General features: G+C 46.8%; 1 protein-coding gene and 1 long non-coding RNA gene across 3 annotated transcripts in view; one reads left to right on the top strand and one right to left on the bottom strand.

Annotated features, from left to right (window-relative positions):
• The window catches only part of HECA (hdc homolog, cell cycle regulator), a 77,180-nt gene extending 67,786 nt beyond the window's left edge, over positions 1-9,394 (bottom strand). Inside the window, exon 1 of the mRNA XM_030198533.1 lies at positions 8,846-9,394. Within this exon, the coding sequence (XP_030054393.1) occupies positions 8,846-9,074 (229 nt within the window). The 5' untranslated portion in view covers positions 9,075-9,394. The remainder of the gene's footprint in view (positions 1-8,845) is intronic.
• The window catches only part of LOC115466942, a 43,375-nt gene continuing 24,665 nt past the window's right edge, over positions 7,717-26,426 (top strand). For both annotated transcript variants that reach the window (XR_003941623.1, XR_003941622.1), the window contains exons 1-2: positions 7,717-7,790; positions 23,448-23,537. This is a non-coding gene — a long non-coding RNA (uncharacterized LOC115466942). The remainder of the gene's footprint in view (positions 7,791-23,447; positions 23,538-26,426) is intronic.

The raw sequence follows: 26,426 nt of genomic DNA, 5'->3' as shown, positions 1-26,426 counted from the left end.
GCCTCCAAATGTCGATCTGCATGTCCTTCAGCGCTACCCCTACCTCAACCAGGAGGTTGGTCTTCTTAGTAACAGCCATTACTAAGGTGTCTACCTTAGGAAGGAGAAACTTCTCTCCATACTCCATAGCCACAGGACACAGGTGAGCCATCGCCTTGGCTACCTTCAAACCTCTTCAGGGTCGGCCCATTGGGCCGAAATAAGTTCCTGAATGGCTTCATGGATGGGAAAGGATTTAGACAGCTTTTTTATAATGGCCATCTTGGGGTTGACCGTAACTACAGCCTGCGCCTCAGGGTCAGAAATATTCAAGGCCTCCAGGGTGCTTGAGATGAGCACAGAAAGCTCTTCCCTATGAAAGACGTGGACCGCAGAATGATCATCAGATTCTTCCTGGGCCAACTTGCCCTCTTCCAACTCGTCCACCTGAGAAGGGTGCAACGATTTCCCTGCAAGAGTAGCCAGTGAGGGGGTAGCCAAGGTAAGCCCAAACAACCCCACCTCAGAAACAGCACCCACGCGCCACCTTTTAAGGGCTGGATCCTTGACTGAAGAATGGGCCACCAAGCTCAAATCTGGAGCAGAAGCCCCCCCCCCCCGGGGGGGGACACCATCGAAGGGGTGCTGAGTCAAGGCCCTCTTAAGTAAATAAGCCTGGTGCATGAGAAGCACAAAGTCCAGCGAGAAAAATTCCCCAAGACCAGCAGAATTGGGAACCAACCCCGAAGAGGTCCCAGGGACAGAAAAAATCCTGTCCGCAGCAGCCCCTGCAAATGCTGCAGGCAGAGACCACTCGCTCCCACCTCATCAGCGTAGGAAACCGGCAGTTCAGGAGGAGGAGCCTCTTTATTTCCCAAAGCTTGTGGGCACCCAGCCACACAAAAACCCACTGCGGAGCACCGTTACTACAACGGGAACATCTTTTCACTACTTCCACCGCAATCACAGGGCACAGTACCAACACACCAAAAAGCCCAATAGAGCAGCTCTCATCAAGAAGCCGGTGTGTTCCAAGGCAGCAGCAGGACCTCCTAGCAAGTCAATCTGCTGCCCAGTCGGCACACAGAGAGAAAGACACAGCATTAGGTAGAAAAAGGGGAAACTCCACCATGTAGCTCCCTTATTTATTTTATTGCATTTGTATCCCACATTTTCCCACCTATTTGCAGGCTCAATGTGGCTTACAATCTCTTACCGTTTTTTTTTTTTGTTTGTTTGTTTTTTTTACAGACTAAGCTCCCCTTGTTTCTTTTTTTTTTTTTTCGGTGAGGAAGGCAAGAGATCAGGACACCAGGAGAAAGAACTTCTATAGAACTAGGAGTCATGAACTGAAGAGATTCAAGAGCAACACAGGGTAGAACTACTTTGTGCAAAGAGTGGAGGATGAATGGAATAGACTTGCAATGAAAGTGTGGAGAGTGGAAAGAGACACAGAATTCAAAGAAACACCTTCAACTGAACTGTGCTTGCACCATGCACATGGACCGACAGACCGGGACTAAAAAAAAACCCTACAAACTAAGACCTCAACACTGTGATAGTACTAACCAGGCCCCCTCCCTACGAAGTTTGAAAGTCATCTTGGACTTACCTCATTGGGATTACTGCGGCCACCAGCAGCGGTAAAAGGCGTGCAGGCTCGGCCCTTTTCTCTCTCTCAGCTGTGGTCTCGCCCTCATTTCCTGTTTCCGCAAGTAAAGATGGAACGACCGGCACCAATACCTGAGCGGGAAGCGAAAGGGATGTGGGGTTGCGGAGGAGAGCGGCAGCGATGCAGAGTCCGAAGACCGCGAGACAGAGGCGACTACAGTAACATCTCCTGACGTCAGGCACGCAGGCTTCTACTGTAGAAGAGTGACGTCAGGCGATGGTTACGAATGCAGGTAGCCTCATTGGAACGTTGGAGGAGCAAATTATTAGATTAGGTGATACTGCTGTGTTGATTATTGTTAGAAACTTGCTCTGTTATACTTAAAATGTATTTTATTTAAAAATTTGTAGTGCTGTATGTTAACATCTTTTAGACTCTTCAATCTTCCACTATAACTAGGGACTGGGGGGGGGGAGGGTAACCAGAATAAGCCTAAATATCCACATGATTGACAGAATACGCCGAGCACCTGTCCGCATGACTAACTTTAGTCGTGGGCATTCTTGGTGTAAATGACAACACCTAAATTAGGCGTGGACTGGGTGTATTCTATAACAACACACATAGATTTTAGAAATGCCCATCACCTGCCCATTCCACGCCCCCTTTTCAACTATGCGACTTAGAATTTACGTGCATCACATTATAGAATACGCTTAGACCGTTCTGTGCTTAAATTCTAATTAATGTCTATTATTGTCAATAATTGCTTTAATTGGCAATTATCAGCACTGACTGGCTTGTTAACTAATTAAGTTGTTCACGCAGTTTAAGTCAGGCTATACAGCATCAAGGGGATAGCGCCCATATTTTTGTGCCAAATTTTGGGCACTCTTCTGAATCTACCCCATAATGTCAGGTTTGTATAGCAAGAGTCAACACACAGGAAAGGGATCTTAAAACTATTTTCCACAGTAACTGTAAGCTCAGTATGCAGCACTCAAAAAAGCAAACAGAACGTTACGCATTAAAAAAAAAAAAGTAGGGAACAGCAGATCTCTGTATAATTTCATGGTGTGACCACGCTAAGTACTGTGTGCAGTTCTGTTGCTCCATTTCAAAAACAAAGATATAGAAGAACTAGAAAAAGGGTGAGAAAAATGAGTAAGGGATAGGCATCTGCCCTGTGAATAGGTAAGCTTAGAGAATATAATTAGATGTTTACAGAACAAATAAATAAGAAACAATGATTTGCCCTTTCAACTATCAGCACCAGGAATGTGCCAGAGAACTGGCAGTAGATTTACACATATTCAAGAAACTTGTTTCGGTCAATAACTCTGGCTCATGACCAGCTCATACCTGTCAAATATTCAGAAACACTGGGAGAAGGAGGCTCTCTTTCCTTTTCCAGCTCTTCTAACTGCTAGTGGGAGGTTCCCTGATGATGGCACAGGAGACTGACAGAGAAGTAGCACAGTTTAGGATGTTTACAAAGCTCATGTAGATTTTCCTTGATCCTGATCAATTGAGTCCAATTTTACTGGCTAAGAATAAAGAATATGAGATGACCTCTTAATTCATTTGTCTCTCTTTAAGAGGCTTGATTTATTGCTATAGTGATTTTCACCTCGACGTGGTCTTTGTATAATTCTAATAGAAAAAGTTTGTGTATTGCATGCCTTAAGAGCTATAGTGGTAAGTGTCATCTCTGTGGGTGCCGTGGGTGCTTGAGTAGTCCTGTAATAAACAACTTTTCCAGTGACTGGAGGGGAAGCTGGGAGTAATGTGCATTCGGAGTAGCCCCCCCCCCCCCCCACAAAAAAAAACTTGTTTTGAAAAGTTGGCTCTTATGATTATAACTAGCCGTTAAGCCCGTAACAACAGGCTAGTTTTTTGTTTTCCTATGGCCTCCCCCCCCCCCCCCCCCCGTCCACCAACCCTGCTCTCTCCCCTGCCCTCCCCCCAGCGTCTGTTTCCCTCAGTTCTGCCCCCTCCTTCCCCTCCCTGCTCCCTCCTCCTCCAATTTCCACGCCCATGTCCAAGCCCTCCTCCCTATTGGGCTGTACTGCTGGTGGAGGCGGGGCTTGGACTTCCACACTCTCAGCGTTCCGACTCTACTGCGCATTTGCAGGTGAGTCGGTCACTTGCCATTTATATGTTTGATATTTTCTTATTATAATAACTTATAATCCTCATATCTATAGTATTACCAGGGCTACAGACAGAGTTATACTACATCTGGCCTTTTTGGGGGGGGAGGGCGGGAGGGAATTTGGCTTTTTAAAAGTTTATCTAAATCATGGGTTCTCAGCCCAGTCCTCAGGAAACACCTAGCCAATCAGAATATGCATGAGGAGAGATTTGCATACTATGGAGGCAGTACACACAAATCTCTCTCATGCATATTTATTGTGGATATCCTGAAAACCTGATTGGCAAGGTATGTCCCGAGAACTGGGTCGAGAGCCTCTGATCTAGATCTTCACTCCCAGCCCCTTGAGGGGCACAAATGGCTCAGGTTTTCAGGACAGTGGTAATAAATACACATGAGAAAGATCTGCATACAATGAAGGTATTAGGCATGTAACCTCTCTCGTGCATATGCATTACAGTTATCCTGAAAATGTGACCCGTTGGTGGCTCTCAAGACCTGGAAGTGAAGACCAAGAGCCTGGGAAATATGTGAATTCTTAAAAAGAAATGTAAAGTCATAAATGGTTCAAAATAATGTTGCCCCCTATACCAGGAGTTCTCAACCCAATCCTTGGGACACACCCAGCCAATCAGGTTTTTAGCATATCCACAATGAATATGCACTGCCTCCGAGGTATGCAAATCTCTCCCCATGCATATTCATTCTGGATATCCTGAAAACCTGGCTGGTTCAGTGTGGCTGAAGGACTGGGTTAAGAACCCCTTCTTAGAACAGTGTTTCTCAAGCAGGTCTGAAATACCCCCTAGCCATTCGACTTTCAGGATATTCCCAATGAATAACTGTGAAACAGATGTAGATCTCTCTCATACATAATCATTCTGGATATCCTGAAAACCAGACTAGTTAGGGAGCACTCCAGAACCACCTTGAGAAAGAGCAGATCAGCGACAACACATTTTAATAATCTTGATCACCTTTGCAAGATGACACTATACCACTCAACCACAGTCAGCCAAAAGAACAAGGTCATTCAATGGATCTGATCAGGTCTCCCACTTGGCAGTACTTCACCACTACCACCTAGGAAACTAGATTAGAAAGCAAAAGCATAGACTACCACCTCTATACTATTTTTAGGTAGAGTACAAGTGAAGTTTCAGGATTAAGCTTTTGGAAAGAGGAAATCCCAGGCACTGCACAACAGCAGTATCCAGTAGCCGGCTCCAGCATGCATTTGGACTGGGTTCTGAAGGACACCATGGTCCCTGCCTTTCAGACAGAGGACAGTCATTCCAATGGCTGAACTCAATGGCAGGGAGAAAACACCAGGTTAGGTGCAAATTGAAGATTGTGCCCCCTCATTCTATAATCTTAGCACCAAAATGTAAATGCCATTTGTGCAATAAGATTTGGAATGCTAGCACTGACGCACACGAATATAACAATCGTGCGCGCTGAGTATCGGTGGGGCGCTAAGCAGTACTCTATAAGCTTAGTGCCCAACTGCAAGGGAGGTGTACACATGGGTAGCTCCCACATTTGCACAGGTAATTTATAGAATGGCATAAGTTACGCATTCAAATGCAACATTTATGCACTAACATTTACGCCTGCCTTTTACAATGATGATGCTTAAATGTTGGTCTGTAAATGCTGATTTAGGTTCTATTCTAGAATGGAATCTGGGCATCCAAATTAGAGAGCTCCATGGGAAAAGGGTCAGCGGTATCCACAGGGAGCCTTCAGGGATGGACCCAGGTCCTGTGGGGTTCCCTTCCCCCCTCCCCACATGTACCTCTATACACCCTGGTGATCTATTGGTCTAATGGCTGCCACTGATCCATTCGCTGCTGCTGCTTCATTAAAATGGCCGCCGAGGCTTCAAGCGGTAGCCTTGCAAGACTTCCGCGGAAGTCTCAGCAGCCAGTCCAAAGAAGTGACGGCAGCAAGCGGTTCAGTGGCAGCAGGGCAGGGAAGAATAGGGGTCTTTCCTGCCCGAAGAGACCACTAGACCACCAGGGTGTATAGAGGTACGTGTGGAGAGGACAAAAACAGTGAACTTTCATTTGTCACTGGGGTGGTTGCCTGCAGAAATTAAGAAAGAAGGTGGAGACAAGCATGTGGATGGATGGAGTCATTCATAGGCGAATGGATGGAGTTGTTCATTTGTTTGCTCATGGGTGAGGGCTGTAAAAAAGGTGGGTGGGTAAGTGGATGGATAGCTGGAAAAAAGATTGGGAAGACAGGTGGAAGTGGACTGTAAAAAAGGTGGATGGAGTGTGGGTGCAAGGAGGGAGACTAGAAAAAAAAAAAAGAGTGCCCTATATACAAGTGGTAAGGGGGACGTACACGGAGGGGGAAGGGAAAAGGAAGAAATAGAGCACATGGGCTAGAAGGAGAAGGGAGGGAAAGGAAAGGGGGACTTGCTGCTCAAGGATGTTTGCTTTTTTGAAAATGTACATCTTAAAATTTTGTATTTAGCAGAGTACGGAAGAAAATGCATTTATGTAACTTTTACCAGTATTTTCACTGCTTATAGAATCTGGATTTCGAGGGGGGGGGGGGGCAAGGTGCTAAGCAGAATGGTGGGGTATGATGCAGTGGGGCAGAGTAGGCCGGAGATGGAGGAGATTATTCGTGGCGGAGATGAGTTAGATTCCCACGGGGATGGGCTAGATTTCTGTCCCTGTGAAACTCTCTAGTCCAGATGCCAATACAGAATTTGTGCTTTGTGTCATGCATTTTAGAACCCAAATCTGGGCGATCTTTACAGAATTGATCCTGTGGTGTCGTTGCCTATTTAGGACAGGCTCTATTTGAACTGTAACCTCAAAGAAGCAGAAGTGGCAGGGTTAAACATTTTAAAAGTGTATGAAAAGGCAAACAGATCCCTAATTTAAATGATCATACTGAGTGGAGGAGTAGCCTAATAGTTAGGGCGGTGGCCAGAGAACCAGGGCAACTGGATTCAAGTCCCACTGCAGCTTCTTATGACCCTGGGCAAGTCACTTAGGGGCCCTTTTACTAAAAGCTTACTGCGCAGCAAATCGGAGGAACTACCGCCAACCTAACATGGATGCTGGTGGTAGTTCTGCCCTCCAGCACGGGCCATTTCCAACGGGCCCAGAAATGTTTTATTTTTACCACCGGGTCAATGCAGGAGCCTTTAACCCCTAACCAATGGGTGAGGGTAAGGGCATCCCCAGAAGTGGCTGTGCGGCATTTGTTTACTTACTGCACAGCCATTTCCTTTTTTGGGATTTTTACCTGCTGTACTAAAAGGGGCCTCGATGCAGGGCAAATCCACATACCAGCGCTACAAGAGGGCTCCTTTTACCACAGCTTAGTAAAAGGACCCCTTAACCCTCCACTGCCCCAGATACAAAATTGATTTGATTGTTAGCACAGAAAGGTGGTATATCAAATCCCATCCCCTGTCCCCTAGTAGGGCCAAATAATAGTAAGTCCACACTGCAAACTCTAGCCCTGTAGAAACGGCAAAAACAATAATACTTAACCATTAACTTCCTAGATCTCTATGCAAAGCAAAGGAATTACAAAGCTGTAATGAGTCTGGCTGGCATCTGTTTCCTTAACTTGAACAGAATCCAGACATATACTCTGTGGCATGCTTGACAGCCCTCAACGATCTGCACTTAAAGGGGCCAGCACCAAAGAAAACATATCTGAAACCAGGCAGTTTCAAGCACACTGGTACTGTCCAATCAAAATTGCACGGAGAAAAAAAAAAAGAAAGCATCAATTTACAAACACAATGTTCAGTTCGACACACCCATCCAGACTGGCTGGAACATAGATAGCAAATGCTGAGAAATATTTCTCACTCAAAACTAATTGAACCGGATGTTGTTAATATAAATGACACTACCCTAAAAACACGTAAAATAAACTTCTCTGCGCAGACCATTTACCAACCAAAAGGGAATAGTGCGGAAGCGTTTGTTTCGTGTGCTGAGCCTTCGCCAAAGTCAATCAAAGGGTGGGGTCATTCAAAGTATCTGCACTTCCGCAACTTGACAGGTCAGTTTTCACCCGTGAATCTGGAGAGAGAATCCAAGCTCTAGAACCGACCGCTTTCGACAGAACAAACACAGTATACTTTAACCCTCTATGCAAATTCAGTGTCCATAACTCTTTAAAACACAGATCAGTCACCCAGCGTCCAGAAATAGAAAAAAAATCCGTAGCTCCTTTTAATAAAATTCAGGTATCAAAAACTAACAAAATGCAGGTTAGGCTATGCTATGTAATAAAACAACAGCAGCCGAGCACAACTTTTTTGCTTGGGAGGGCCAAAGCAACCCAGATTTGCCCTTGCCCCTTTTCCCTTTAAGTGGATTAGTTGCTGATGCTGTGTGGCGCAAAATATGGGTAGGTCATTGGCCCCTGTGGCTCACCCTATTTGGCTACCTATGTAATAAAAGTTATTGTTAATACATTGGGATATTGAAGTCGACTTCTTTAAACTGCGATTAACTAATTTAAGTTATTTCAATTTAGTCTTCCCTTCCCAGTTGCAACCACATTTCCAACTCTCACGAGATCAAAAACACCCCACCTCTAAACTCAGCACAAGCTGCAGATTCACCTAAATGTCCAGAAAATGGCTCTAGGTTTTTTTAGTTTTGCTTTGGGAGGTTTTTTTTTTTTTTCACATGCTAACTGCAAGAAAGTCGCACCCGTCTTCTTGAGTTGGTTAATCTCTAAGCAGCTTTATTTACTACACTGAGCAGTGCAGTACTGTATGAGGAAAGGGGCGGGACCTGAAAGCAACCAAGCAGGGATCCCGAAAGCAATTTCTCAAGTTAATTGACAAGAAAGGCAGACTTTAGCTCTTTGTTTACATATGTCAGGGTCTCTGCGCAGCTTCTCAGTGCCGCTCAGCTCCTTTTAGACAGATAGCTGCACAAGATCCCATCAATTGCCCCCTTCCCCGGGTAGCCATAAGGAGAGGGACATAAACACTGACACCGCGCAACAGGGTTTTCAGACTAGGGTACGGCTGTGCCCGTGCAAAAGCGAAGCGTGCGCCATCAGGAGCCACATGCAAGACTAGTACAGCAGCCTGGGCTCACCGTTCCTGCTGTCAGCCGTAGAAGAGGAAGAGGCCGCCGCCGCTGTTGCTACCGCCGCACACGCCGAGGGAGCTGTGGTTGCAGTCGCCGTTACCATCGCTGCTGCCCCGGCTCCTCCTGCTGCTGCGGTTGCCGCCGCTGCCGCTACACTGGCTCCGTTTTCTTGCTCATCCCCACTGCTGTTTGCGCGTTTATTTTTCTTGCCCTTGTTATTTTTCACATTCGGCATGGCTTCGGTTTCCCAACGGGGCTGCGCTTCAGCGCAGGCTACTCCCCATCATCTTGCTGTCTTCCCATTCGGTGGCTTTAAAAGGAGGGAGAAGGCGTTTAAACAAAAAAAAAAATTAAATAAATGAAACTCAACGCTAAAAAATAACTGCGCTGGCTGTACAGAGAGAAGCGTGGCAGACAAGTGCAGCTTTGGCTAGGCACGGGTGAAATCCCGAGGAAAGCTCTGCAGGTACAGTAAGCGCGTACATTATTATTCTCTATACTAATGCTGCAGCACCAACAGCGGAAGGAGGGGCACGGGCGCATTCACATAAGGCGCGCCTGCCTCGCTTGTTTTGATTCTACACTGACCAGCCCACCGCCCTCCACCCTTTTCTGTGACGTCACGACGCGCTGCCTTCGCCTCCCGCGCCGTTCAATGCAAGGAGGTTGGTTCTGGATTGTGATGTCCCAGCACCCAGCCTCCCAAAGCAGGTTCCATTTTTCGTGACGTTCCTACGCTCCCGCCCACATTTCTCTACCCAGCTCGCTGTGTGACGGCAAAAGACGGGGCAGCTAAGCTTCCCTTTGCTGCCATGCCATCCTGCTGCTCGGATGGAATCTTACAGAATGGAGGAGACCTTAGGAAAAGATTTTTTGGAAAATACGGACATTCCTGTACTGAAAAGGCAGAAAATGTATTCTTACCTCAAATTTGAAAAAAAAAAAATGCTAGCACACAGGGCTGGATTAACACTATATTGGGCCCTAGTGGCAAGCGTGTATTTGTGCCCTCCTTCCCCCATTTACTTCTTTTCTCACCCTTGCTCCCTCGCCCCACCCCCATTTCACATCCTAGAAGTAGCAGGAAATGCACAGAACCTATCTGAGTGTGGTGGCAGTAAAACTTTGTGAGTAAGCGGGAGGACCCCTACAAGCACATGCCTCAACTGGAGAGGCTTAACATTTGGAACTGATCCAATTCTGGATTTCTCTGCAATCCCATCCTGGTACATTATGGCCACATGAAGCACTAATTTAACTCGGTAGTATCAGGGACTACAACTAGCCCACTGAATTGGGATGCAAGTTCAACCAAGGATTGCCCAAAAAGTCTCCCTCCACATGGCAGCTATGCAGTGGTGAGCCAAGAACCAGTTACAAGAGTCATTTTCACCCTCCATTGCATCTGTCTCTTCGCACCTCTGGTTTGTACTAATGCGTCTGAAGTATATATTTACAAAGTTTTAGGTATGAGAAAAGCTTCACAAATGGAAGCAACAAAATAAAAAGTCACTTTTTTTTAGTGTCAGACTTTCATAGTAATGCTTGAATGTTTTCACTTATATACACTGTCAGCTAGCACATTTGCTTATTTCCGATCTGACGAAGAAGGGCAACCTTCGAAAGCTAATCAAGAAATGTATTAAGTTATGTCCAATAAAAAAGGTATCATCTTATTTTCTTTTCCATGTTTTATTTTGTTTGATTTCTATTGATAACCTTTTAGTGTTTATGAAATGATGTAAACAAAAACAAGGCATTATTAGGACAGTGTTCTTGCCCATGAAACTTAGTACTGAAAGAAGGTAAATCTTCCTTATGGAAAACTGGGACTTCTGTAGGATCATCAGAAGTTCCCTTCTTTCAGTGTGTCCTGAATATGAAAAGATATAGAAGCTGCTAACAGACCTCTATCTAAATGAGGATGCGATGTAGGAGAAACAGAATCCACTTCAGAAAGTCCCAGCTATTGCTGGGTAAATCCCCTGGGCTAAAAACTTCCTGTTATTTAGAATGTGTACTAGTACATTTGTAGCAGTGGACTTTCAAAGGGAAGCTCAGCCCACATTTTCAAAGGGAGGCTCTATTTATATGACACAGAAACATATACAAGTGCATGTACTCTCCCAGGTAGTGTCCTTTGCTTGCCTTTGCTGCTACTTCTTTTCCTCAGCCTGTAGCAGACCCTTCATACTTTCTCCCATTCTTCTTAAATTCCTACTCCCAACATACCTATTCCTCTACAATACTCACTGGTTCAGTGTTACCAGATGGCAAAAACATTTCCAGCCCAAAAATAGCCCAATATTAATAAGACAAATATGAATATTAATAAGGTAATCAATCATCAGAAGCAGCAGCAGATAATCAGAATCATAAATACCTTAATCAGCATTATCACCATAATCATATTTAGTACAAATTCATAATCCATCCACCCATCCACAAAACAAAAGGAGCAAGTTGCCACCACAAACCACCTCTCTCTTTTGATCTAGGCACAAGAAAAAAAAGATTTTACATGTTCCCAGGTTTCAGCCTAAATCGTGTTTAATGTAGGCTATAAATGTTATAAATAAGTAAATAAATAGATAAATAAATAGAAACTCTGAATGTTGAGCAGATTCTCATAATATGATGTCTGTTTTCTTGGCCCTTTACCAGGTGAAAAAAGTCTGTCCAATAGACTGCAGGGGAGGAGGGTGTTATAACTTGCCTAGCAGCTGCCAATGGGGAAGGCAAGTGCAGCAGACAGACACATTGACAAAAGGAAGAGACAGATTCAGATAACTTTATTGGCATGATAATGTTACCTATGTTGCCAGAGTACAACCTATAGCAGTTAAGGGACAAAATTAAATAAAATCAAATTTTATATACCACTAAAATACCCCTTTCAGGGTTCAGTGTGGTTTACATCCTACATGGACGTGACATAGACCAATTAGAATATCTACTATAAAAATGTGCTCCTCCAACATTCTCAAATGAGGCTACCTGCGACCGTAACCATCTCCTGACATCACTGGGCCGCGTGAGCAGGTTGCCTCATTCGAACATTGGAGGCGGGAAGCGCGCAAGAAAGGGCAGAGATGTTGCCGACCGGCAGTAGAAAAATAGAAGATCGCCAGCAGCCGCAGAAGCCACTTCAGCGCGCGACAAAGGGCAGAGACGCTCTCGGGCAGGGCAGAATGTTGCTGAACGGCAGTGGAAAAATAGAAGATCGGCAGCCGCGGGAGCCACTTCAGCGCAAGAGAAAGGGCAGAGACGTTTCTCTCAGACAGCTGAACGGTACCGGAGCCACGGCAGCGGAAAAAAAGAAGACTGGGTGCCACTTCAGAACAGCAGTAGAAAAATAGAAGATCGGCAGCCACGGGAGCCGCTTCAACGCATCAGAAAAGGCAGAGACGTTGCTCTCAGGCACACATGTTGCTCTCGGACAGCTGAACGGTAGCGGAGACACAGCAGCGGAAAAAAAGAAGACCGAGAGCCGCTTCTGAACGGCAGCAGCAAAAAAAGCTAACCCACAAAAAAAAACTCACACATACTGTCTCTGGAGCCTGGGATGAGGACAGAGAAAGGAAAGAATGGAAAAGCAGATTGGGGATTGGGGGAACAGCACTGATTGATTGGGAGGATGGAGATGGGGACTTGCAGATTGGGTGAAAAGGGTGAGCAGGTAATGAGATAATGGAAGACAGGATGCGGAGCTACAAGGAAAAGGATGATGCACTGAGGTTGAGGAACATGATGGGAAAAGGGGGGATTGATGTGGAAGGGAGTGCCCACACACTGTCTGTCTGTCTCTCTCTCTCACACACACACACACACACAACATGTGTCTTGGGGGTCCTGAGACCAGAGAGGGGGTGTCCTGAGACCAGAGGGAGGGAAGGAGAGGTCCTCAGACCACAGGGGAGGGGGTCTTGAGAGGAGGGAGAGGGGAGGACACTGTCTCACATACACACTCGCACACACTCTCATTCTCACATACACACACTCTCTCACAGATACACTCGCACCCAGTCTCACTCTCTGTCACACACACACACACTTGCACATTCACTCTCTCTCTCTCTCTCTCTCTCTCTCTCAAACATACACACTCCGCGGAAAACCTTGCTAGCGCCCATTTCATTTGTGTCAGAAACGGGCCTTTTTTTACTAGTATAAAATAATAAAGGTGCATCACAAATAGTCTTGTAAATGGAAAAGGATATAACAATAGTAATGGTTCATTATATAACAGTTTTTAGAAAGAGAAAAAATGTTAACTTCTTCCATAAGCTGAAGTAGCTATTATCTGACCTAATAGCAGTAGGTAAAAAAATCAGAGATACCAAGGGTGGCCCATCCCAATGCTGGACTTTGAAGACTAAATGAGTGAGATTTTTTTCGCAAGCCCCAGCCATGTCTAAAACTAGTTCTGGCAGATGCACATTCCAAAAACTGACATATTTCAATCAGTAAATAGAAAATAAAATTATTTTTTCTACATTTGTTATCAGAGATGCCAAGGGTGGCCCATCCAGCAGAGTGAGATGTACCACCTCAATAAGTGAAATTGAAGGTCAATGAGTGAGGTTTTTCTCACAGCGCATTCAATCTATAAATTTTGAAATGGTAGTGAAGGGCCTGAAGTCCAAGGAAGGGCAGCTGGCTACACTTATTGAAAAGTGATGCCTTCATGTGTCTTCATATATGACACGTTACAAACATTATTTCAAACACTTAACACAAAACCATATATAAACCTATAGAAACAATTCAACTGTATTTAAAGATCCCTCATCTGGCAGTATCTCATGATTTAAACTTGATCACATACATGTCTGCTATAAAGACGACTACCTCAACACACAACAGATTCTGCAATATTTTCTAAAACCCCGTCTGATGTTATGACAGAATAAAATTAAAGTTTTGGTGTCACCTCAGTAAGGCCAACACATAAGCCATGCACTACAAAATACTTAACAGCACTAGCTCCTAAGATTCAAAAAGTAACAACCTTACGCATGAAAGGCAGCACTGTAAATATTATACCGTGCTCTAAAACACCAATACCCTACCTACTGAAAAAAACCCACAAAACAAACACAACTACAACAAGATTTCTACACAGGCACTACATGGTAGCAGAGTACCATACCTTATTCCAGTGATTCCCAAACTGGGTTCTTCAGAACCCTAGGGATCCTCAAACTCTCTTCCTTAAGAAATTAGATTGTAGAATGTTTGTATGAATATATACATGTTTACATACATTGAGGATTCCTCAGTGTATCTTGACCTGTCCCTGCAGTCTATATCCCTTTCTCTATGATCAGCATTTCCCCCTCCCCCAGTGTCCAATATTGTCCCTATTTCCTCTGTCCTGTTTTGCTCGTGTCCCTGTCCCTATGCTCCCTCCATGCCCAGTATCTCTTCTGTCTTTCTGTCCTCCTCTCTCACACCCCCTACCCCTACTCTCTACCCTGGGGCCAATATCTCTGTCATTCATTGTCTCTTTCTCCCCCTTCCAGCCCATTATATCTCCCTCTTGGGTCCAGTGTCTTTTCCCCCTACCTTCCTCTCCTCCAGTCTCACTCTCTTCCAGGGCCGTGCCAAGGGTCTCTGGCGCCCCCCTGCAGACTACCAGTTGGCACCCCCCCCCCCCTCCCCCTGCACCTGCCTGGCTCCAAGGCAGCGATTCCCCTCTCTCCCCTGCCCTCCCGCTCCCATGTAGGAACTGCCCGCCCTCTTCTCCCCCCTAAGATCCCGTTCCTTTTTTTTTTCTTTTAAATTTACCAGAAGGCGGGGCAGTGAGCAGCGAACAAGGGAAGGCTAGAGACGTCGGGACTGGGAGCGCCGCCTCCTTCACTGACGCTGCGCTGCCGGAGGAAGGTAAATTTAAAAGAAAAAAAAAGGAAGGGATCTTGGGGGGGGGGAGAAGAGGGCGGGCAGTTCCTACATGGGAGTGGGAGGGCAGGGTAAGCACGCAGCGGCGGCGCCCCCCAGAGGATAGCGCCCCCCCTGCGGCGCTTACCCCGCTTACCGCATCGGCACGGCCCTGCTCTCTTCCTCCCTTCTACTCTTCCCCCTCCCAGCTGGTCCAGCACCTCTTCCTCCAGCTCTGTGGTCCAGCACTTCTTGTCTGTCCCTCCCATTCTGGTAAAGTAGCATCTCCTTCATTTTTCTATCCCTGGATCCAGCACCTCCATCTTTCTATGCCTAGGTCCAGCACCTCTCTTTCCCTCTGCATCTTGCATGTCCAGCATCTGTCCCCTTTCCTTTCCCTCCCAGTTCCAACATCTGTCCCATTTCTTTTCCTTTCCTTCCTCCTCCCTTCCCGGTTCCAGCGTCCCTCCCCATTCTCCCCCCACCCTTCCTGGTTACAGTGTCTGTCCCCTTTCTTCGTCCACCCTATCCCAGTCCAGTGTTTGTCCCCTTTCCTCCCCCTGCAGTTCCAGCATCTGTCTCATTTCCTTTCCTTCCTCCTCCCTTCCCACTTCCAGTGTCTATCCCAGTGGCGTACCAAAGTGGGGGCGGTCCGCCCCGGGTGCACGCCGCTGGGGGGTGCCGCGGCGTGCGCCTTTCAGCTCCGAGTTCGCTAACTTCGCTCATTCACTGCAGCTCCCTCTGCCCCGGAACAGGTTACTTCCTGTTCCGGGACAGAGGGAGCTGCAGCGAACGAGCGAAGTTAGCGAACTCGGAGCCGACAGGCGCGCGCCGCGGCACACCCCCCCCCCCCCAGCGGCGTGCACCCGGGGGGGGAGGTGTCATTTCACCGGGGGGGGAGGTGTCATTTTGCAGGGGGGGGGGCGCATCGATGATCCGCCCCGGGTGTCATCCAGGCTAGGAATGCCACTGGTCTATCCCCTTTCTCCTTTCACACTATCCTGGGTCCAGCATTTGTCCCCTTTCCTCTCCCCTACCAGTTCAATTTCCTTCCCTTCCTCCCCTTCCCATTTCCAGCATCCCTCCCGTTTTCTCGCCCTTTCCAATTCTAGCGTCCCTCCCCTTTCTCATCTCCCCCTTCCTGGTTACAGCATCTGTCCCCTTTCTTCTTCCACCCTCTCCCTCCCCAAAGTCCCTGTCATTTTTCCCCCCTTGCCGCAAGTAGCGGTACTGCTTCCATTGAATCAACCAGCATCAGGGCTTCAGGCCTTCCCTATAATCAGTGTTGCCAGGTGGAAAAATTTTTTCCCACCCAATCCAGCGTAAAAACAGCCCAAAACCCGCCCAAACTCAAACCCCGCCCCTGACACCCCCACCCCCGCGTCATCACCCCCGCCCCCGCCGTCACCGGCCCCGCCTCCCCCGTCATCGGCCCTGCCCAAAACGTCACTAACCCCGCCCAAAACATCACTAACCCCGCCCCCCACGGCCGAAAAAACCGCCCGAAAAACCGCGGAAAAGAAAAAAAAGAAGCCCAAAAAACCGCGACCCGCGGCGGGTCGCGGAAAACCGCCCAATTGGGCGGTAAAACCGCCCACCTGGCAACACTGCCTATAATGTGAGTCACCCTTGTGGTAGCAGAAACAGCTACTGCTCAGTAGCAGGCTGCTTCAGCCAATCCCGTGGCCTTCCTTCAGCAAGGGCGGGACACAGCTGCAGGAAGGTCCTGGAGGATTGGCTGAAGCAACCTGCTGTTTGCTAAGAGTGTTGGCACTGCACAGATTGTGGCAAAAGGAACTTTTAAAAGAAGAGAAGAGGTACCACATTGCAGGTAGCAGGGGAGGACGCCAGTGTGTGAGATCAGGCCCCTTAAGCATGTGAGCTGGAGAAGGGGCCCGATTGCGTGTGTCACATACTAAATGCATGTGACATGGTATGTCTGAAGAATTCCATAGTGAGACTCCTAATACAGGGAAGAGAGAGCTAAAAATCTTCTGAGACCGGATTCCCTTGTAAAGCAGCGATGCTAACATCAATTGTTCTTTCAGTCTGTTAGATCGAACCAAACATAATAGCCAGATTGGGGTCTTCACTGCTTGCTGCACTCTACATATACTGTAGACTTTTGCAGGCCTGCCCAAATGAGTGTGGCTCACTAGATCCTGAACTGGCTGACACAGTCAAGGCAGTCCAGGGATTATCCCATTGCATGCTGGGAATTGTAGCCTGGTTTTCCCTTAGGGAATTCAATTGGGAAATCAAATCCACCAGTCCCTGTGTGCTATGGGGTAAGGTCACAACTTGCTCCATGCTGTCACCCACATCTGGATCAAGTTGCCGACCCTAGTCCACATGATTCTCCCCCCCCCCCCCCCCCCCCCCGAACCATTGAGACCATGGAATATGGTATGCAGGAGGGCAAATATATTCTGATAATGATTGGGGAACCGCTTTGAGCTCTGGTATAGTGGTCATGGAGACACCTAAGACAAAAGTGGCTGCATCTGCAGCCTCCCCCCCACACCACCACCACACATTCATACCCATAGTCCCATACTAATATACACACCAAGATTGAGACACCCACCCATACATAAAAACACCAATTTGAATACAGGGATGGTCTACAGGGTGCGGAAGGGGGATAGAGGGAAGGGAAGGAGGAATGGACAGATATGCAACAGGTATAGGTGAGAAGGAAGGAAGCAGGAGCATCAGGGAAGCGGGGGAGTCGGAGAAACTAAACAAATTCTCTGTAACCTTGGAGGATGTAATGGGTCAGTTCAGCAAGCTGAAGAGTAGTAAATCACCGGGACCTGATGGTATTCATCCCAGAGTATTAATAGAACTAAAAAATGAACTTGCGGAGCTACTGTTAGAAATATGCAATCTGTCCCTAAAATCGAGTGTAGTACCGGAAGACTGGAGGGTAGCCAATGTTACTCCGATTTTTAAGAAGGGTTCCAGAGGAGATCCGGGAAATTATAGACCGGTGAGTCTGACGTCGGTGCCGGGCAAGATGGTGGAGGCTATTATTAAGAATAAAATTGCAGAGCATATACAAAAACATGGACTGATGAGACAAAGTCAGCACGGATTTAGTGAAGGGAAGTCTTGCCTCACCAATCTAATGCATTTTTTTGAGGGGGTAAGCAAACATGTGGACAATGGGGAGCCGGTTGATATTGTATATCTGGATTTTCAGAAGGCGTTTGACAAAGTGCCGCACGAAAGACTCCTGAAGAAATTGCAGAGTCATGGAATCGGAGGTAGGGTATTATTATGGATTAAGAACTGGTTGAAAGATAGGAAGCAGAGAGTAGGATTGCGTGGCCAGTATTCTCAGTGGAGGAGGGTAGTTAGTGGGGTCCCGCAGGGGTCTGTGCTGGGTCCGTTGCTTTTTAATGTATTTATAAATGACCTAGAGATGGGAATAACTAGTGAGGTAATTAAATTCGCCGATGACACAAAATTATTCAGGGTCGTCAAGTCGCAGGAGGAATGTGAACGATTACAGGAAGACCTTGCGAGACTGGGAGAATGGGCGTGCAAGTGGCAGATGAAGTTCAATGTTGACAAGTGCAAAGTGATGCATGTGGGTAAGAGGAACCCGAATTATAGCTACGTCTTGCAAGGTTCCGCGTTAGGAGTTACGGATCAAGAAAGGGATCTGGGTGTCGTCGTCGATGATACGCTGAAACCTTCTGCTCAGTGTGCTGCTGCGGCTAGGAAAGCGAATAGAATGTTGGGTGTTATTAGGAAGGGTATGGAGTCCAGGTGTGCGGATGTTATAATGCCGTTGTATCGCTCCATGGTGCGACCGCACCTGGAGTATTGTGTTCAGTACTGGTCTCCGTATCTCAAAAAAGATATAGTAGAATTGGAAAAGGTACAGCGAAGGGCGACGAAAATGATAGTGGGGATGGGACGACTTTCCTATGAAGAGAGGCTGAGAAGGCTAGGGCTTTTCAGCTTGGAGAAGAGACGGCTGAGGGGAGATATGATAGAAGTGTATAAAATAATGAGTGGAATGGATCGGGTGGATGTGAAGCGACTGTTCACGCTATCCAAAAATACTAGGACTAGAGGGCATGAGTTGAAGCTACAGTGTGGTAAATTTAAAACGAATCGGAGAAAATTTTTCTTCACCCAACGTGTAATTAGACTCTGGAATTCGTTGCCGGAGAACGTGGTACGGGCGGTTAGCTTGACGGAGTTTAAAAAGGGGTTAGATAGATTCCTAAAGGACAAGTCCATAGACCGCTATTAAATGGACTTGGAAAAATTCCGCATTTTTAGGTATAACTTGTCTGGAATGTTTTTACGTTTGGGGAGCGTGCCAGGTGCCCTTGACCTGGATTGGCCACTGTCGGTGACAGGATGCTGGGCTAGATGGACCTTCGGTCTTTCCCAGTATGGCACTACTTATGTACTTATGTACTTATGTAGGGATGGAAGGTGATTGAAATAGATATAAGGTTTGGTCACAACACACACAAAAATTGTCAACTATCACTAGAAACACAATGCAGCATATGACCATGGATGTAGACTGTTTCATTTGGGGGTGCAAAGGGTGTGGCTTCATACATTTGCATATTCATTTGAATATATACATCTCATACATATTCATTATGGGTATTTTTAAAAAAACACACATGCACGCACCAAACTAAAATGCTGAATATGAAGCCAGTATGTCAAAAACAATAGGGCCAGACACTTTATGAAATAACAAAAAACCCTACAAAAAGACATTCAAAACCTATACAGAAACTTAACACACAACAGCCCTAAGCCACTTATGAAAAGACAGTGCTATGTGTCAGTCTTCTCCTAAATTCATTTCCAGGTTGGCTTTTCTATTTCTTTGCTCTGCTCTTGTCTTCTTCCTGTCCTTCTCTGCATCCGGCACTGATCTTTCATTTTACATTTCCCCCCCACTTTTCTCTCACTCCTTAATCTTTAGTATCCATCTACCTACTAGCTTTGACCATCTCCCTCTCATTCTCTCTCCAGCACTCCAGTTCCACCCTGTCTTTCCCTTAATCAGTTTCCTAAATTCCTCCCCCATCTTTCACCCACTTCATTAGTCCCCCATTCCCATACTCTGTACTCACCCTCAGTGGCGTAGCTAGGTGGGGTGCCAGGGGAGCGGCTGCTCCCCCAAACGGAGTTCTGCCGGCACCTATGTTTTTCGTCCTGTTGGACTGAAAATGAGCGCCGGTGGAAGTCCGCTCTCGCTCCCCCTGCGCCTCAACCTGCCTCATCCTGGCTCCGCTTCTGCTCACCCTCTTTGCCCTCATCTACCATCCACTGCATCTCATCACCCTATCGGTCCCAGCTCTATCCATGTCTCTCCTTCCTTCCCTTGCCTCCAAGGCCACTCTTCTGTCTGTTATCCTTTACCCCAAGCCCAATAGTTTCTTTCATCATCTTTTTAACCCCTTTCCACCCTAACTCAACCCCCTTCAGAGACTCATCCCCTTCTCCTATACCCCTCACCAGTACCTCAATCCCTTTTCAATGCCTCTTATCCTCTCTCCAGTCTTCCATGTCATTCACATTATGTTTCAACCTTTCCCCACATCATCCCCTTTTTCTTGCCCTTCTTCTCATATCCCTCATTTCACATCCTGCTTCTTCTCCTCTCCCACCCCCCCACCCCCCCAGTCTCATCCATCTCCTGCTCCTTCCCACTGCCCAACCTCTCCCAGATGCAGATTGGATTCCATGTGCCCCAACGAAAGGAGAGTTTAATTTTACTTCCATTTAATTTCACTATAATTCCATCTTTGGAACACCAGGCTTCCCAAGGCAGATTACAACAACAATTAAGATGAATTCATCAAGAAACAGGACATCCTCACTGAAATTTGGCCATCTGTATTGTATAGAACAGTGCAGGAAACTGAGCACAAAATACAGTTTATAACTGCTGTTTCTTTACCAGCGGCAATTTTTTAAGCTGTTTTAGTGATATTCAATTGTTATTTCTCCACTCTTCCTCCCTCAGCCTTCTTCTCCTGAGCCTCAGTGGTGTAGCAAGGAGGGCTGCCACCCGGGGCGGTTCGCCGTTGCACCCCCCCCCCCCCCCGGGTGCAGCATGATGACACCCCCCCTCAGCGCATCAACACCCCCCCGACCCAGTGCCTACCCTCCTCAGCTCCCTCCAACCAGCTGAGCTCCCTACCTTTAAAGAAATTTCAGAAGCCGTGGAAAGGCGAGGCGCAGCGCCTTGCGCCTGCAAGTAAAAGAAGCGAGGATCGTCATCGGGCCTTTCCTCACGCTGTCTGTCCCGCCCTTGCGGAAATAGCAAGTTGTATCAACGGAGGGCGGGACAGACAGCATGAGGGAAAGCCTGATGACGATTCACGCTTCTTTTACTTGCAGGCACGAGTCGCTGCGCCTCGCCTCTCCACGGCTTCCGAAATTTCTTTAAAGGTAGGGTGCTCAGCTGGTTGGAGGGAGCTGAGGAGGGTAGGCACTGGGTTGGGGGGGGTGGTGTCATCGTGCTGCACCTGGGGGCGGGGCAGCTGGCAGGGAGCATCCCCCCCTCACGAGCTGACACCCAGGGTAGACCGCCCTTCCCACCCCCCTTGCTACGCCACCGCTGAGCCTACCTTTAATTTGTTTCAAAACTTGCCAGCGGTGGCAGCAATTCACAGGCGCTGCCCTGCAGCCGGCTGACATCTTCTCTCTCTGCAGCACGACCCGCCCCAGCAGAAATAGGAAGTTACCTCAGAGAGGGCAGGCCACCTCAGTAGAGGGAGAATGTCAGGCTGGCAGCAAGGCATCGCCTGTGAATCGCTGTCACCGCCTGGCAAGTTTTGAAACAAATAAGAGGTAGCACTCCGGGGAAGAGGGTTGAGGGAGGGAAGAAAGAAAAGAGGCAATGCCAGTCCGGGAGGGGGGGGGAGTTGCAGTGGGAAGGGAAAGATGCTGGAGAAGAGTCTCACAGGACCGCCCCTGGCAACAGACACTTTCCTGCTTTGGCGGGAGTGTGGGAGATGACCCGCCAAAGCAGGAGTCTCCTACTCAATGCGGGAGACTTGGCAGGTCTGTCGGCAATGCAGGAGAAGGCAAGCAATTTGGGGGGCACTGCCCCCCTTGCCCCCTGCAAACTATGCCCATGGAATACATTGAATTACACATGGAATTGACTTTGGCACTAATTATAGCACTTGACTACATTGGCTCCACAATTTGCACCAGTCTGTGGTAGGTATAATAATAATAATTTCTCCCATGAGGACACCAAGCTGATGGCCAGGCTGTTCCTCCAAAAGAAGAGGCGTTATAGTACCAGTGGATCTTATCTCCACTATAGGAGGGCTTAGAAGAGCTCCCCATGGCCTACATTTCATAAACCTCCTTCCCCGGAGATGTAAATATTACAGGTATGCACAGTACTATGATCAAGTGTAGTTCTGAGTAGAGAGTTGCACGGGGACAGAAATCTAACCCGTCCCCACTGGAATCTAACCTGTCACCACCTATTCCCACTGGAATCTTACCATCCCCACAAAAATTTAATGGTACCTAAAGAAAAATTCTGGTTGGCTCTCTGTCTCTCTCTTAATTCAAGCTGCAGTACTGCATGCAAGGAAGGAATGGAAGTTGGAACTTGGAACACTCTGGTGTGCACATGTAAGACTTGTCTCTGATTTGCTGGCACTGTGTGCTGAGAGTTGCCACATGCATGTGCCAGTAGGTCAGGTGACCTCTGATGCTCGTGCCTGTACCAGAGCTCAGGCCTGTGCATCAGCCCAGGTGCAGAGAGGATTAATGGAAGACCTTCCACATCTGTGCTGTTAAAGCAAGTAGGAGGAGGCAGCAGTAAACTTGGTAGATGAGAGGCTGGTGCAGATGCAGCTTACACTTCCACAGGAACCCCCCAGAACTGCTTCCATCTCTGTGGGAACCCCGCAGCCCCGGAGGGGATTCCCGCAACCCCCGTTCCTGTGCAGGTCTCTAGTTCTGAGCTGTAGTGGTTAACTGAGCCGACTAGTGCAGAATTGCCAAAACAGAAGGCACCTTCCTCCCTAACTTATGGATCCTTCTTAATAGGGCAAAGGATGGGAGGGGGAACATGAGCCACTGATGGGATTTGAACTCACTACCCTAGAATGCTGAGTCTGCCACCTCCTTGCCTGTGTAATCATGCCTCTTTGAATGGCAAAGCCTGTATCCCTGGGGAAAGATGTTCAACATGCAAGCAGCTCAGAGGAGCAGAATGGGATGTGTCAGGGAACGTCTAGCACCCTCCTGGGTTTAACCCTGCAGCCAGCTGGAGGGTCTGTCCCCAGCACTGCTCAGGCCCACCTGCGCTGGGCACATGCTCTATACTAGCACCCTCCTCCCAGTGACTGGGTCACACTTGCCTCTGGGTAAGTTTCCCAATCTCAAGTTATTCCCCAGTGATTTCTAGGTTACTGGGGCTACACAGTTCCTGGAAAGCACCCACAGACTCAACACAAACCACCAGGATTCTTAGTCCAGGACAACAGAGCTAATGTCAGCCCTGCCCCTGAGATCTGAACCACACCCTACAATTTACCCTGCCTATGTAGTCAATGACCATTACCTCAGGTGTGATTTTCTCCCAGATGATTAGGTGCCTACTATAAAAAGAAAAATACACTCTAAAATTTTTTTACTACTACTTAGTTTAAATGAGACTGAACAACATGATGATCTAACGAATTCTTATCTTTGTTTCTTTTAGCAACCTAACTGGATCCAGTTTACAAAACTAAAGATGACAATCATACAGAAAAATATTTGAACAGTATAAGGGAAAACATTCATCAGATAAGTAATTATTCTTGCATAATTTTTTTTAAATATTAAACTCTGGAATAAAATTTTAGACTTTAGAATTGATATTTTGTGCTAACTTCTTATGTTTCAGGATTGATTCTCACCCTGGATTTCAGCATCTCGGGTAAGCATTCCTCTATAGTAAAGTTTAATATTTGTAGTTTTTAAATGTCCGTGTCACTTTTTTTTTTCTTTTTCTCTTTAGTTTTTCTTGTATGACTTCATTTCTTCTCCTTTCTTTAGCTGGAGCTCATACCTTTATTCACCATCCTTCTGGACTCTCCAATCTGGAGCCTACTGCATAACTTTAAAAAAATGCAAAAACCCTACGGCTGCTAAAAATATATATTTTTTTAATCTCACCCTGAGCTAAGAAAATAAACAATTAATTGAAAGCCCCTTCCAGCTCACCCAATTGAGTTTCTCCCTTTTCCAAACAAAGTTACCTCACTCAATACCTTGTTCTACTTTGGCATCAAGAATTAGTCAAGCGCAAATAATTTACAAATAGTATAACAGTCTGTGTCTTTACTGCTACCAATTATCGGTCAGTAAAACACTGGTAAACTCTGATAAAGATGTTAGTAAGTTTGTTGCCAAACGTATAATCACCGCCTAGAGGTGATCAACTCAACTCAAATCCCTCCTTTTAAACGTCAGTGACATAAATTAGAAATTCACTATTACTTCTCCTGGTAGCCTAAGCTACTCAACATACAATTCCACAATTGTTTCAGCATGAAAGCTCAGTAAAAATCTTCCCTTCTTACTTGGGCTTATGAAATTCCAGCAGATATTTATAATTCTCACTGATATTGGCAAATGATTAATAACCTCTGAAATCTCATCCCAGAAGGTCACGGCCTGTCAGTGCTGCCATATAGCCTCTTTTTATATAAAGGCTTACACAAGTAAAAAAGGCCCGTTTCTGACTGTAATGAAACGGGCGCTAGAAAGGTTTTCCTCTGAGTGTGTATGTTTGATAGAGTGTGTGTGAGAGTGACTGTGTGATATGGAGAGAGTGAATGTGTGAATGTGTGTGTTTGACAGAGAGAGTGAGACACAGTGTGACAGGGTTGATGCTGCTTTAGTGGGAGTGGGTGGCAGGCAGTTTAGAAGTTGGTCAGCGTTGTTGTGGTGTGTGTGCTGTTTTTTTTTTTAAGGGGAGAGAGGAAGGGTGTAGGGCAGGGGAGAGAGGACAGTTGCTGGATATGGGGGCAAGGGCAGGGTAGAGAGCAGGGTTGGTGGACATGAGGGCAGGGGCAAGGGAAAGAGCAGTGTTGGTGGACATGGGGGCAGGGGAGAGAGCAGGGGATTGAGCAGGGTTGCTTGATATGGGGGGAGGGCAGTGGAGACAGGAGGGTTGGTGGACGGGGGAGAGAATAATACAGCAAATGACATGCATATACTATTGTCACCTAGATCAGGGGACGCACTTGTATAAGAAACTAACAAATTATACATTTATAAAAATAGTCTTACAATACACGTCTGAGCTGTATAAACAAAACCTGTTCCTCGGGTGTAGCTAAAAATCCTTACCAGGCAGGAACTTAGAAACAGCCCCGGAGAAAGATAAACATTTTGCATCATTTTTTCATGACGATGGACATTTAATTTAAATTACATGTTGCACACAGAACTTCTATACATTACACAGTAGCTTCCCCATTCTGCGCTACAGCCAACGTGCAAATCTTGAAAGAATAAGCAAGCAAACCTGCTGCCTGCTAGCCACAATCGTGGCGGTTAGCTCGTGTTTGCAGTCTCACGGCTTTGTTGACTGCCAGATGAGATCAGGTTTTAGGCTGGTCGCGCGAGGTACGGACTGAATGGGATCAGTGGGCTTCTTTTTGTGCGCGCGCCAGCAACTTTTCTCGGGGGGGGGGTGGAGGAGGGGAGCAGCATCTGGCAGGCAGTCTCCAGCGATTCATAGGCAGGGGCAGGACTGTCCATCGTGGAGGAGGGTGGGTGAGGGTGACTGTGGGTGGGGGCATCAGAATCCAGCGGCAAGTTCTCTCGGGGGGGGGATGAACGGGAGGAGCGACATATGGCAGGTCATGGACACGGGTTGTTGTTGTGCGGGAGGTGTGGCGGTGTGCAGGTGTTTTGGGAGGTTTTCCCTTGGCAGTATGAAGTTCGTGGATGACGGCTGCGCTGGGGTCAGCAGGGGGGGCTGCGGCGGTGTACGTGTGGTTCGGGAGGTTGGCAGCGAGTTTGGAGCAATTCGTAGCAGGGGCAGGATGGGTCGCTGTTTGCTGCCGTGCGTTGGGCTGGTGATTTCACCCGAGACGCAGGCAATCACTGGGATAGGTCCTTATGCGTCTCTCTATTCCGCCCTCGACATCATCACGTTTTGACGCGAGGGCGGGGCAGAGAGACATGGTGAGTGGGATGGCTTCACCACCATGAACTAACGGACCCTTCACAGAGTGGAGTGACTTCAGAACGTTGTCTTCAGAACGTTGAGGGTGCGTTTTATTATAGTATATATATATATATATATATATATATATATATATATATATATATATATATATTCTAGGTTTAAATCTTTAATTGGTTGTTTTATACATATATTTTAATATTCAAGACAACCGTTTTTTTTATTAAATCTAATACAAACTTTATTATCTCAAAAAACTTTTTTATAACAAGTCCAATAAAATGGATCACATGCACACTCAATCTTTCATTCATTCACATCAATTTAATACAATAAATCTTTAAAACATCTATATTATTACAAATACTGGATCATCGCACATAAACTGGACCTTCTTTTATCATTATCTTGACATGCCCTATCTCATATCTTATCTATTGTCCCATATTAGTCTTGAATAGTATAGATATTGTCCATCATTACTGATTTTCCACCAGT

The sequence above is a fragment of the Microcaecilia unicolor genome, chromosome 3, assembly GCF_901765095.1.
Source record: "Microcaecilia unicolor chromosome 3, aMicUni1.1, whole genome shotgun sequence".
Taxonomy (NCBI): Eukaryota; Metazoa; Chordata; class Amphibia; order Gymnophiona; family Siphonopidae; genus Microcaecilia; species Microcaecilia unicolor.
Note: the sequence above shows the minus strand (reverse complement) of the source record. Positions and strands in the feature narration are given on the sequence as shown.